Genomic DNA, 14,396 nt, shown 5'->3' on the forward strand with positions numbered 1-14,396 from the left:
AGTGTGTTTCATGTCTGCATTTCATGTCTTTGGGAGTGTTTCATGTTTCATGTTTCATGCCTTTTGGAAATTGATTACCTCAACTGATTTTTTTAATTCATTTCCTGGATGGTTTCCAAAGATCTTTCCGCAGAGAAGGGGCACCAGACCTGGGGCCAATTGTTTCCCATCCATTGAAAATACATGGCCAGTGAAATGTGGGGGAAAACAGAGGAAAAATTGCTACTGAATGTTATGGGACAAGCTCTCTTTCAGTCCTTCAGGTTTCACTGAGCTCAAGAAATTCCTCCCAGCTCAGCTTGACAGTGCCTATCCCCAAATCCAGAGGATTCTCAAGATTCCCAGCAAGGACATTCCCCAGCCCCACACTTGCTGCCCCTCTCCTGGGCAGCACTGACCCAGGGAGGAGCCAGAGGGCAGTGAAATGCCCAGAAATGGGAACAGAAATCAACCTTTGCAGCTACGGAAAACCTGAAATGATGGGAAAGCTCTGTACTGCTGGACACTACAGGAAAAGACTCTCCTTACTTTCCAAGGGAAGCCTCATTCCGCCAGCAAAGAAGGTCCTGGGTCCCTCCTGCAGCATCAAGGCACTGTTCCAGACTATCCTGTACTTAGGAAACTTCAGTTTCACCTTCCACATGTTCTTAGACTCACAGGAAGGCTTTTGTTGTTTTTCCCAAAAAATCTCTGCTGGCCGAAGTTTACCCCTAGAGACTTCCAATAATTTTTCCTTTAGGAGATGCAGCTCTGTTGGGCTTTGAGCTGAGACCCTGAGTGGGCAGAATTCCAGGGAAAGACCCCACACTCACCTACCTGGAGAAGGTCTGGGTGTTGAGGCAGCAGCAAAGCCAAGAACAATGGCTGTGTGCAGATGGCCTTGGGGCCAGGCAATGCTGCAGTGCCCCAAGCAGGCTGGGTTTATAGCAGTGCTGGTGGGTGGGACAGGCCCCAGTTGCTGCTGGCACAAGTGGCCTGGGCCAAGCCGGGAGTGCCCCATGGCTGTGGGGGTGCTGGGGCTGGCCCTGCTCCCTCCCTGCTGCAGGGCCAGAGGCTGAGGGGCCTCCTGGGGCTGTTGCAATCAATGGCACCGTTGTCCCCATGCAACACCTCTTGTGACACCCGCGGCACAGCGGCACCAGGCTGTGGGGCCAGCAGGGAAATCCTTGGGATGGGCACAGGAACTGGGGGGTGAAGACACGGGAACCAGTGCAGCCCTGGGGGAGCAGAATCCTTCTTTCACAGAATCACCTCTGCAATGGTTTGGGTTGGAGGGGACCTGAAAGATTATCTCCTTCCACCCCCTGCCATGGACAGGGACATCTTCAATTATCCCAAGATGCTCCAAGCCCCATCCAACATGGCCTTGAACAGTTACAGGGATGCTGTAGCCACAGCTTCTTTGGGCAACCTGTTCCAGGGCATCTCCAACCTCACAGGGAAGGATTCCTTCGTAATATGTTTGATTTAAACTCTGTTTATGTGAAAACGTTTCCTTCTCTCCTATCCTTTTCTCACCTCTTCTGATTGAAAAACCAGCTGATGTGGGATATTCAAATAGTCACAAAATATGGAAAACAACTTTGGACACTGCAAGAACATCTGATTAGACAACAGATATGTGCACCTGCCATGTGAGGGGGACAAGCACGGTTGTCTCTCATGCTCTTCAGATAAAATGAGAGCAACCCCAGGATAGATGACAAGTTCCCTAAACCAGGGGATCCAACTAAACTGCGCCTCCTTCTAATGCCAACCAAGGTGAAGAAATACAAGCTGGATGCAGCCATTACTTGTGAATCCAGTGAGTTTGATGCCAGCCATGCCACTGGGAGAAGTGACAGTCCTTGCCAGACAGGAGGGTCTGTGCCATGTGCCCAAGTTGGCAGCTGCTTCTCCAGGGGTTTGGCAGAGCAATCTGGTCCCTCCAAACTACAAGGGGCAAGGTGCTGGGGATTTGCAAGTGGAACATCTTGTGATTTTCTCATGAACAATCCTGAGATTTGAAGTCACAGTAACTAGGTGACAATGATAAAAAATGTGGGAGATGGATTCTGGATGCTCAGCAGAAGCAGAGACACCACCTTCTGGTGGTGGAAACTCATCATTGATGGTGGCTTTACTGGGAGGTTTCTTGAAGGGACTCAGAAAAGGTTCCACTCTGTGCCTCAGTAGAAGATTGGTGCTGGTTTCCAGTGAGCAGGGTCTGTGTGGGTGTCCCTGGGTGTGTCCCTGTGTCCCTGCATGTGTCCAGCAAACCACAGCACCACAGGGTTCTTACACAAGGCAGGATGACAGAAGGCTCTGGGTTGGGAATCCTTGTTAGAGGTGTCAGAAGAGGAAACCAAAGCCTCCTTTTCTGTGGTACAGGAGGAGAAAGAGGGAAAAGAACTCTTGGGCTACTGGTGACTCCAGCCTGGCTCCTGTGCTCTTCCCGTCCTGATGCTGCAAGGAGCAGCAGGAAGAATAATAATTTCTATCATCAAAAGTATAGAAAGATGGGGAATTTAGGTGACGCTACAGTGAAACTGTGCCCTGGATAGTGAGTAGTCCATATAGATATAATGCAGATGAATGAAGAAAAAGCAAATCTTTTGGTTCATGTCATTATTTTACTCCTATCAAGCTCATGAATCACATGTGCGTTCTCTGTAGGTCTATGTTGTCCTCAATGACATCCCCCACACCACATCCTTATTAAGGAATGGTTCCTGCTGCAATTTTTGCAGCTGGGACTGGAGCTGGGACCTTGTAAGAATGCTGAGGCTATTTTATTGATGAGGCTTTGCCACTATGTCCACAGTTCCCAGTCCATGTATTTCTGACATAGTAGTTGTGTCTGGAGAACAGGTTGATATCTGGGCCTATAAACACCAGGACAAGGTTCCTGTTCCACCAGAGGGAGCATCTGCAGGGCAGCCCCAGCACAGGCAGCCCAGCCAGCCTGGCCCAGCAGGCAGGGCCAGGCTCAGCGTCCCCAAAGCACGGCCAGGCAGGAGCATCCCCAGGGACACAGGCGCTGCTCAGCCCCAGCTCCATGCCCAGGGCCTTCTGCTGCCACCAAGGCAGTGGCAGCCCCAGGGGCAGCAGGCACAGCAGCGCTGCAGCAGCAGGACACACAGACACGGCCCAGGCCTGCAATGCCAAAGTGCTCATCTTTATTCAAGGCGGGAAAAGCAGCCCCTGCCCCAAAGACACCGGGGCTGGCACCACAGGGCTCCAGCCCAGCAGCACCCAGCAGGAGCAGCTGCCACTGCTGCTGCCAGCCCAGCTGGGCACGGCACAGCCACCAAGGCCAGGGGACAGCAGCACATGGGACATCAGCACATGGGGACGTCAGCACATGAGGACATCAGCACATGGATGCAGCAGCCCGAAGCATGGGGGAGGTTCTTCTCTGGAATATCTTGTTCTCAACCCCAGATTCTGCATAAAGAAAGTAAACAAGCACATCAGCTGGTGTAACTTTCCCTGCCACTGTGTCCCCTGCCCTGCAATGCCCAGGGTGAGGGGCAGCAGAGTCAGGCTCAGGGGAGGTGAGGTGCAGTCCTTAGTGCAGCCAGGTTGCACCTGGGCTATCTCAGTGCTGGCAGCCCTGGCTCCAGGCCTGTGCAGATGCAGCCAGACTGGGATCATGTCCTCAGTGCTGCCCAAGGACAGGGAATGTTTCCCTCCTTGGTGTCTTTGGTGAGTGTGGAGTCCGTGACTGATGTGGGGCTCCTGCAGCCTCTCTCAGGTCAGCTCCAAGCACTTTCCCTTCCCTCCCCTCTGCTCTGCCTTGAATCTTCAAGAGTGCTGAGTCTTTAGCTACTCAGGGCCCCTTAAACAACATCTGCCTTGACAGCAGCTTTTGTAGGTTGAAAACTTACTTTTTGCAGCAAAAGTAAAACGTGGAACATTTTCCCACGATGACAAAGGGGAAAGAGCAGTTGAAAAGTGAGCAGTATCCCTTTTCTTTCTTACATTGTTTCTCATTTTTTGGTCCCAAGGAGGATCCTGCACAAAAAGGAAAGAGGGCACAGTGAATGTTGCATAAAAGTCAAAAATGTGTCTGGTTCAAGTGCAGCTGCTGCTGGCTCTGAGTCCCAGTCTTATATGGGAACTGAACACCAAAACCAAAATTTTAAACTCTCCAGTCAAGAGCTCATTTTTCTACAGTAACATGTGCATGTGGGGAAAGACAGAGGAAAAGATCAGCAGGATGTACAGGAGTTGCTGTGCTGGAGCTCAGCTGCCCAAACCTTCCTCACAGCAAGTCCCTCCCAAATGTCATAAATACCTGAGATTAGTGGTCGCTTACCAGGACCTGGAAAACCCCTCAGGTGGGGGTTCCCACCTCACCTCCTCAGCCCCCTCCCCTCTGTGCCTCTCACCTGCAGCACTGTGCACCAGCAGGAGGAAGAAGGGGAAGAGCAGGTAGAGAATCCGCATGGCTGATGCCTGTCCTGGGTCTTCTTGGGGCTGCAGAGGGAACACACCAAGAACCAAAGCAGGGTCAAGGATTTAGGGGAATCTCTGTGCCTGGAGAGGCCAAGTTAAATAAAGTCTTATCAAATGTTGTCCATAGCCCAAGCCAGCCCAAAGCTTGATGCACAAACACCCCGCACAATCCCCTGCAGTCAGGCAAGTCTTCCCAGCTCAGCTGGCAAGTATCCATCCTCAGCTCCAGAGCATTCCCAGGATTCCCAGCCAGCCCACTCCCCATCCCTGTGCAGCACTGACCCAGGGAGGAGCAAGAGGGCAGGGAAGGGTCTTGGTGGGCTGGCAGTGACTGCCCAGTGACGTACCTGAGAAAGGTGTTGGTTCAGAGCACACCAAGGTCTGTCTGTAACAAACCAAGCTGGAACCTCTTGTGTGAAGAGTCCAGCTCAGGGAGTGTCCCTGTGCCCCAAGCAGGCCGGTTTTTCCCCATTTCCAGGGGGTGGGGCTGGCACAAGTGGCCTGGGCCAAGCCGGGAGTGCCCCATGGCTGTGGGGGTGCTGGGGCTGGCCCTGCTCCCTCCCTGCTGCAGGGCCAGAGGCTGAGGGGCCTCCTGGGGCTGTTGCAATCAATGGCACCGTTGTCCCCATGCAACACCTCTTGTGACACCCGCGGCACAGCGGCACCGGGCTGTGGGGCCAGCAGGGAAATCCTTGGGATGGGCACAGGAAGTGGTGGGTGCAGGCACAGGAACCAGTGCAGCCCTGGGGGAGCAGAATCCTTCTTTCACAGAATCACCTCTGTAATGGTTTGGGTTGGAGGGGACCTGAAAGATCATCTCCTTCCACCCCCTGCCATGGACAGGGACATCTTCAATTATCCCAAGATGCTCCAAGCCCCATCCAACCTGGCCACGGGCAGGGACACCTTCACTCTCTCAGGTTTCTCCAAGCCTTGTCTTACATAGCCTTGAACACTTCCAATGATGGAGTAGCCACAGCTTCTCTGGACAACCTGTGCCAGGGCCTCACCATCCTTAGAGTCAAGAATTTCTTCCTAATATCCACTGTAACCCTGTCGTCTGTCAGTTTGAAAGTTTCTCCCTTTTGGTGTCGCTCCAGACCGTGGCCCAAAGTCCTTCTCTTACTCTTTTTCATCTCCTTGAGGCACTGGGTGGGGATTCAAGGTCTCCCCAACCCCTTCTCTTCTCCAGGCTGGACACCCCCAGATAACTTGATCTCTAAGGTTTATGTTTTGGTATGTATGAGTATGCTTTTTGAGTAAGGCAGAAAATGAAAAACCCTTTTGTGCCTTCTGCTCTGTAACTCCATCACTGGGCAGAGTTTTGCTGCCAAAACCGTCACCCTGAGACAAATATGAAATATTTGAAATATTAAGGCTGAATATTGAATAATAATGAAATATTAAGGATGCCACGTGTTTTGGAGAAAAACAGTTGCAGGATAAGAGGCATCTTTGTAGCAAGTGGGAGGTGGATGAAGTTCCCCAGTGAAACAGGATGGTTGCAAATGCCAATAAGCAGCAACCTGGCATCTCTGTCGTGTGCTTCATACCCAGCTGGAAATTTGGAATTGGCCAGGGCGGCATCCTTGGATAGAGAAGTCTTTACCAGTAGAACCAGAGACACTCCTTATGCACACACATGTTCATGGATCATGATCATGGACGCATTTTCCACAGAGGGTGAGGTCAGCCTCAGCAGAGGAAAGCCTCTGTTGTGTAACCTCCAGTTGTGTCCAGCTGTGTGGAGAGGAGAAGACCCCCAGCTCCCACCCTGCAGGGCTACCCAGGTTGCCCATCTGATCCAGAGGGCCCCTTTGTGATGTCACCTGGACAGCACACCTGGGCAATCTATTTTCCTCTAAGGTCCACAAAGGTGTCCTTGAGGTGTCCCCATGGGATCATCCCAAGTGCTCATGAGGGCCAGGCAGTCCCTCAGTGCCCTGTGGCGGGATGGGGTGTGGAGCAGCACAGCTCCCAGCTCCTGGCAAGGAGGGTTACACTGGGCCCAGGACCTCCAGATGGGGAATGAGGGGTTTTAACCATTCCTGTTTTCCCAAGAAAAGGTTTCTGCGCAGTAAGAAATAAGGGATTTTGGCATCTGAACACATTCTGACAAAGGGAAGCTGAGTTTTTTCAGCCAGGCTTTCTCTTGGCACTGAAGTTAAGGGCTGTGGAGACCTGGAGAGATGTATGGCTCAGAAAAACTCAAAGTAAGGATCAGGTTGCACCATAAATTGTTGCCCTCTGGGGTTTGTGTGTCAAACCCCAGGCAGAATCATGACACATGTTTCAATGACCAATGCTAACCAACCATTTATTTAGAAGGAGGGAAAGCAATGCAGAACACATTTGGATTTACTCTATATTTTAAAGCCTTTTGCATGTGAAAGGAGTGTGAGGCTTTGCAGCAGGATCCAGTGGGTTTAGGAGTAAGGAGATTCCAAGCAAATTTGTAGGCTTAGAAGAAATTTTCATTACTCTTCAATGAACGGCTCATCAACATCTCTTACATTCCATGGCCTGCAGAAAGAAAAAAAAATCAGATTTTCATTCTGCTTATATTCCCTCCCCACTCACTCTCAGCCCATGCTTTTTTTCCTCCTGGACACAAATTCTTCCCAAAATAGTTCATGTCATTTGTCGTCATGTTGGGACATGCTCTATGCAATCATACCTGTGAGTAAAGAGACTGTTTTCCTAATGTTTAGGAAAAGCAGGGAATTAAATTTATATCCCTAGATTTTGGGGTGAGCTCATTCATTCCTGAGTAAAAATAGAAGGCTGTTTCTCATATGATAATTTAATTTTGCAACAAATTTTACAACAGAAACCTCACCCTGTGCCTGAGAGCATTCTCCAAATGCTTCTTGGGCAACATGTAACATTTGAGTCAACACAGAACACTTGACTGTCCTCATGGCATAGTATTTTTTTTCCCCCTTATTCCTAATTTAAATATTCAGGAACACCTTGGGGTTTAGGAGACAGGCAAACTATTTACTATTTCTCTGCTCATCCTGCAGATGAGCCTCGGTGAACACCAAACTCACGGTTTGCAGCAGGAGCGGAACCCAAAGCAACTTCCAACTTTGACCAGGTGGAAGGGACATCCTCCAAAGTGACAGCTCCCTCCTCTGCAGAAAAGCATTTCCCTCCGGGGTGAAGACAAACCTGCAACCAGAATAAAATGTTTCCTTCCCCCTTGCTCCGCAGGGCAGGGAATTGCAGTGGAAGGGTTTCTCATTCCTTGAGCTGTCTTTGTCACAACCTTGGCTGGTTTATTTCTGTTTTCAAATTCCCTGAGCTGTCTTTGTCACAGCCTTGGATGTTTTGAAAGGTTGTGTGGGCAATGAGGTTACAAAGAAGGTCTAGCACAAGCACTGGGCTGATTGATTAATTCCTGACTGGCTTCTAGCAATTTGGAACAGAAGTAGTTAAAACATGCTGGGGATTTTTCTTCAGGTGCACAAAAATCCTTTTCCAGCATCTCTTTCCCATCTTACCTGGAGAGACCTGGAGTGCCAAGAAGAGGAGAGAAAAGAGCAGACAAAGGGTCTTCATGGCTGAGGATGTGCTGTACACTGTTGGGAAAAGGACCAAGGAAGATGTAAGAGACAGTCCCTGGGATCTGCAGTCTTCTGAGATACACACTGTGTTAATAACAATTACATTTATATTAATTTTTTCTTCAAGCTTTCAAAAATAATCAGTAAAACCCTGACTATTGTGTGGGTCAAAATGTTTTCAGGACATGGGATCATTAAGTTACTTTAATAGTTTTGTTGCTCAGACTTTTTTTCCATTTTGCAAATATTCCTTAGCCAGAACAGAATCATGGAATCCCAGAATGGTTTGGATTGGAAGGAACCTTGAAACTCATCTTGTTCCAACCCCCAGGACTGAAACACCTTCCACTAGACCAGGCTGTTCAAAGTCCCATCCAACCAGGTCTTAAATACTTCCATAACTTTATTTTTAGCTAAATGATTTTATCTAGTAACTAAACAACATAAAGCAAAATTAGGTGCTAATACTGTAAAAATTACAAACTTCAGGGGAAAAAAAAGTTCATTTTGTAAATCAAATTTATCAAGAGGTCAATTTGCTCAGCATCTCCAGTCTTGGTCTACAGGCAGCAGTTCTAGAAAGGAAATGTGCAATCAAATCAATTCCCATTTGAAAAGAAAATTTTAAAAGTAAACATATGATACCTTCATTGGAAGAGTTTAAACTTTTATTAGGATTAATTTTATAGGATAAGATAGTCTAGAAGGGTGCTTATGGACAAAGAAGTGGCAGTTAATATCTCATATTAAGAACTATTAGGAATTTGGAAGGTTCTGATCTGTCACAAATTATGGTCTCTCAAGCAAGGAATGGAAATGAGATTGTGCTGAAATGTCCTGTTGCTGAGAACAGAACTGATAGAGGGTGAACCAAAACTGTTTCAAAATTAGTATTAGAAGCTTACACAAGCTTCTATACATTTGAAAATATCAGGAGAAATAAGGAGACAAAGTGAACAGTTCTGAAATTGAAATAAGGGTTTAACGTAGAGACATAAATAAAAAATACAATAAATAAAATATGTATTACATACATCATTAAAATATATAAATATATAAACAATGTTTAATTTTATATCTCTTATGCATTACAGAAATATTGTATGACTATTTATAATATGTTTATATTCAGAGGCTATATATTTAATGGAAATATATAGATATAAACATGTAGATTTCCACTGAGAGGTCACCAATTTCACTGGACCATAGACCTCCCAAAAGCGACCCGAACCAATCAAACATTTATTTTTCCTAGGACTTAGGAGGCAGAAAATTTTATTAAAGCATTCTAGGTATTAGCATATATTTGAATCACTTATTCAACATGTTGAATTTTCTGAAATCTTAGTTTACCATTTTAGTTACATACAAATTAAAGTTAATAACGCAGAGGTTTGGGAGTTGGATTTTTGAGGAAAAAGCAAAAGCTGACATTGAAAGAAAAGAACTGAGACATTACCAGGTATCAGGTGAGCCCTGAAGCCAAACAAGACTTGCTCTTGGTCTCTTCCCTCCTGAAGACTTCGGCTCTGGGACTGGGATGCTCTTTTATAAGGTGAGTCCAAAAAGAGACTGACAAGTGCTTTCTCTTCTGAGCCATTCATTGAGCCAATCCAAAAATTGCTCTTTTTTTTTTCTGGTGGCTTCTAATCCAACCAGAAACCAGCTGCTTTTCATTTCTCAATGATAAAATAGGCTTTGAGCTTTTTTCCTGGAAAATCCCATGTTTTTCATGCAATACCTCTTGTGACACTCCAGTTTGTGTAAGATACGTTAACCCACCATGGTATGTGTCAAACATCTTGGGACATAGGTTGAACTCTCCCTGCCTAAGAGCAACTTCAAACCTTACAAGACAAAGCATCTGTGTGTTCCCTGCAATCCCAGTTAATTTTCTGTTCCATAAATACAGAATATAAGAGCACAGAATGGATATGTGGATCTAAACCAAATGTCCATTGGCTTCCTGGCCAGTGGCCACTGAAGATAACGGGGTGAAACAAGATGTACCCAAATAAAGTGAATACATCATGGTCATGTCCCTGGACAGACACCCTTCCAGTTGATGGGAAATGTGTAAATTTAGGCAAATCCAGTGCCAGAGGATGTCTTTGGGCCCTCAGGCCCCAAAGCTCCTGCTTGAGCTTTTGTCCCCGGGACTCTGGTTGATTTTTTGATTCTTCTGCCTTCCACAGGGCCTTCAGTTGATCATTCCAAAACCAGATTATGCCTTAGATGAGCATTTAGTTTTTGGTTATCTGCTCTCAGTCTGCCAGCTGCCTCTGCTTCTGCTGCCATGGGAAGTAGTGCCCAACTTCTGCATGGATGGAGCACCTCTGCTGTGAAGAGATGGAGAGAGCTGGGGGTGTTCAGCCTGGAAAAGAGAAGGCTCCAGAGAGACCTTAGACTCCATCTTAGTATCTAAAGGGGTATTATGAAAAGGAGGGAGAGGGATTTTTTATATGGGCAGATAGTGACAAGACAAGGGGAAATGGTTTTAAACTGACAAAACCTGGCTTGCATTAGATGTTAAGAAGAAATTCTTCCCTGTGAGGGTGGTGAGGCCCTGGCACAGGTTGCCCAGAGAAGCTGTGCCTTCCCCATCCCTGGAAGTGTTCAAAACCAGGTTGGATGGAGCTTGGAGCAGCCTGGGATAGTGGAAGGTGTCCCTGTCTACACTGGGGAGGTTGGAATGAAATGGTCTTTAAGGTCACTTAGAATCTAAACCATACTATGTTTCTATTATTCTAAGATATGAAATGCTTTCTCAGATCATATTTTACTTTAAACTTCCCTTCAGTCAACAAAAAAATATTGTCCATACAGTATTTTAACATGCTATATGAATTACATCATAATAGGTAATGATACATTTGCTAATTTGAATGATTGGTGTTTCTAATTGACCAAGACCTCTGCAAATGACACCATGTCTTACAGACACTACTGTGCTGTAGTGTCTAAAGGTAAAACCAAAATTAAACTGAAATATTTCCATTGCTGACTGGCAATTTACATCCTAGTCATGTAATTTTTTCATTACTTTGATATTTAGTTCTTAAATAGAAACATAGAATAGTCTGAATTTGAAGGGACTTTTGAAAGGTGAATAAGTCCAAGATCTCTGCAATGAGCAGAGACATCTTCAACTAGATCAGATCAGCCCAGACCTAGCTCAGAGCCCTGCCCAAGTAAACAGGTGCATAGGAGTGTACAGAAATTACCTATATGCATGTGAAAACATGACTACAAACCATTTCCCTTACAAGCATACTCTGACACAGCTTTTTATTCTCTAGATAATTTCGTATGTGAACTGTTTCTGTAATTGGAAATTGGATTTCTGCTGTGTCTGCCAACATCTGGCCACAAAACTGAAAAATAGCAGGAATAAAATTGCAAAAGTTGCAGTTGCTTCACCTCTTGCCAAGTGTTGGTGGTTAACTTGCCAACTGTTACTCTTACCCAACACAATTCCTCAAGGAAACAAAGGTGCATCGTTAATTTTAATTGTCTGTAAGATCTTATGTGCAAGAACTCTCAAGGGCTTGGCTTTAACACTGGGGATTCTTGGCCCTGTTTAATATCAATTTCACATGATCACAGTCCCATCCAGGCCATCAGAAAACCTCTGTCTGGACAAGGGGAAGGGAGAAGCAGAGAAGGGATGGAGCACCTTCAGCAGAACTCAGAAAGATTTTTGGGTTGTGGCTCTTAGGGTGGACAATCTTTCCATCCCCATCTGCGTCGTCTGTTCTGCTGAACAAGAGACCATCAAACACTTTCAATTATTATGGTGGGGTCAGCATTTTGTGCAATAATCCAGTGCTGAGGAGCTGCTGTGTCTGAAGCAGGTGGGATATACTCCAAAGGGAAATGTCCTCAAAGGAGGCTGCAAAGTGTCTGGAGCAGAAATGTCTTTCACCCTTTTAAAATCACGATGTTTGAGTGATTTTACCAAGTTCAGCTTCCAGAGAAGAAGGAGGATCTTATCTCGACTTTAGGAGTTTGTATCTAGCACAGATGATGAGGCAATTAGGAGCAAAAAGGAGAACTTCAAACTCTGCTCCTAGTAGTTTTCTTTTGAAAGTAAAAAAGGAAATATTAGGGAAATATTAAAGGAAATATTATTATCTGTCTTTCACTAAAGACAGATAATAATATTTCCTTTAATATTAGATGTTACCCCTAATTAAAGTGCTTCAAAATGTACACAAAATGCATTTAATCAAGCTCAATATTTTATTGATTATGCAGTTATCTTGAGTAAATTATGAGATTAACATCTGCATGAACAATTCTGGCTCCATCTTTTTGACCTGCCAGCTAATTAAAGGTACTGGGGTACAAGGGCAGAGTCCTAACCCTAACCCTAACCCCTTTCTTTTTGAGAACCACGATATGACTGGCAGTGGTGTGTGTGATCAAAGCCCCTTGGCACAGGCCAGGTATCCCAAAGTTACTCAGATTCAAAGAAACTTCGTATACCAAATCAAATTTTCTAGAGAAAACTGGCAGGAGCAATCTCACCAAATTTCAGGTATCCTAAAAGGAAATATCGAAGTACAAACTATTTTCACTGTTCTTCCTTTATGGATAATGGAGAGAGACTGTTCTACAGACTTTTAATAGACATTTGCAGTAAGATTGTTAGAAATAAAACATAGAAATAACAGTAGGGATAGAAGAAACCCAGAAGTGTTGCATCACAGGAGGTGTTTTGCAATAAGAGCCACAAGCACCAATTCTGCAGAACAACACAAGTGGCAGCTGTGTCTCTCACAGAGCCAGAATTTGCTCTTCAGAGGGTTTTTTAAAATACGTTGTCATCTCTCCAAACCCACCTAGAAAGCCATTAGGAATCCAAACCATCTGAGTTTGGTAACATATTTCACTGGGCACTGTTGTGACTGTTCAGCAACTGCTTTTGAAGAGATAACCAAATCACTACATTGAACACCCATAACTCTTGGGAATATATTTTTTTACCCTTTCCCTTTTTTTATATACTTTTTTCCCCTCCTGTTTTGTGTTGCTGATATGATTCAAAATGTTCCCGGTTTTCCTTTGCATAAGGTCCACTCAGAAAATTTCCCAGATGCCTCCAGGTCCTCTGAAGGAAACTTCTGGAGGTATCTTGGCTTTATCTACACTGCTATGTCATGAGGGCAAGGAAAAGAGACAGAAGCACACATTCCAGCCTGTATTTTTTTTCTTGCAATGAGAAAGGAAGGTCCACTTTGCAACTTCAATGACTGCTCCTTTCGGTACTGGGGGCACCTTATTTGTTTAATTGCAGAATGGTTTGGGTTGGAAGAGACCTTAAAAATCATCTCAACCCAAGAGCAAAGACACCTTCCACTCTCCCAGGTTGCTCCAAGCCCTGTCCAGCCTGGTCTTGGACACTCAGGGATGGGGCAGCCACAGCTTCTCTGGGCAACCTGTGCCAGGACCTCACCACCCTCACAGGAAGAATGTTTCCCTCTTTCCCTACAAATAATCACCAGAGGTTCAACCACATGAATGCCACCATTACTGATTTTATTAAAGGAGAGGAAAGAAATAGTTTCCACAGTTGTCTGGTTTGTGTTTGTGGTGTTTGCTTCACTGCAAGGGAGGATTGTGACAGCTTTTCACTGGAGCAGGAACTGGTGCCACCAGGAGCAATGGGATCAGGCTGATTCCCAGGAGCCATTCAGTAGATGCAGGAAGGATTTCCAAGGTGAATCCAGGGACTCTTCAGCTACTCCACCCCCTGCATGAAGAAGAGAGAGTCTCTCTACCCACCTGTAGGTTTTCTGCAGAGATGTTCTCCTCATCTCATGACATCAGAGCAGAGGTTGCCAGGGGATGTGAATTCCCCCTCCATGCCAGCAGGTTTGGCACCAGAGAAGTGAGGCAGGTGGCAGGAGCTGTGCCATGTTGCTCTGGAGAAAAAAAATAATGAGGATATGAGCCATTCCCATAGAGATCCCTGAATTTCTACTCACTTTCTGCAGCAAGAATATCCATTGCTGCATGTTCCAATCCAGTAATAAGGGCGACGACAAATCCCCGGGAAACAGCGTCCGTTTTGGATCAAACAAGAATTGTCCAGCCTAGGAAACACTTGTCCTGAACAGCACAAAGAGAAGAGTCATTTACCATGAAAGTGATCAAAAGAAAATACAGTCTTCTTCTTTACTCCCCTCACTCCTTACCTGCAGCCCCTTGGAGCATCAGGAAGAGGACAGCCAGGAGCATTTGAAGGATCCTCATGGCCACAGTTGGATGTGGATTCTTTACCTGCACTGAGCAGAGAGCACAAGGGTGAACAACACTGGACAACACAGAGGATTCCCTCCTGACCAGGAGATGATGATTAAAAAATGTGTCCAGAGACAC

General features: G+C 45.9%; 1 protein-coding gene across 1 annotated transcript; it reads right to left on the minus strand.

The window, feature by feature from the left end:
- Positions 1-6,917: 6,917 nt before the first annotated feature.
- LOC118685435 (gallinacin-2) lies at positions 6,918-8,004 on the minus strand. The gene is made up of 3 exons (XM_036380954.1): positions 7,947-8,004; positions 7,494-7,614; positions 6,918-6,963 (listed from the first exon to the last, which is right to left on the minus strand). The coding sequence occupies exons 1-3, from the start codon at positions 8,002-8,004 to the stop codon at positions 6,918-6,920; spliced, it is 225 nt and encodes a 74-aa protein (XP_036236847.1).
- Positions 8,005-14,396: the final 6,392 nt, after the last annotated feature.

Source organism: Molothrus ater, chromosome 3 (genome assembly GCF_012460135.2).
Source record: "Molothrus ater isolate BHLD 08-10-18 breed brown headed cowbird chromosome 3, BPBGC_Mater_1.1, whole genome shotgun sequence".
NCBI classification, from domain to species: domain Eukaryota; kingdom Metazoa; phylum Chordata; class Aves; order Passeriformes; family Icteridae; genus Molothrus; species Molothrus ater.

Bases quoted from the DNA above. Each gene is read 5' to 3' on its own strand.
- LOC118685435 (XM_036380954.1), bottom strand. From the start codon at position 8,004: ATGAAGACCCTTTGTCTGCTCTTTTCTCTCCTCTTCTTGGCACTCCAG. The intron at 7,615-7,946 runs GTAAGATGGGAA...TTCTGGTTGCAG, and splicing joins GGCACTCCAGGTCTCTCCAG to GTTTGTCTTCACCCCGGAGG. The intron at 6,964-7,493 runs GTGAGTTTGGTG...TTCTTTCTGCAG, and splicing joins TTCCGCTCCTGCTGCAAACC to GCCATGGAATGTAAGAGATG.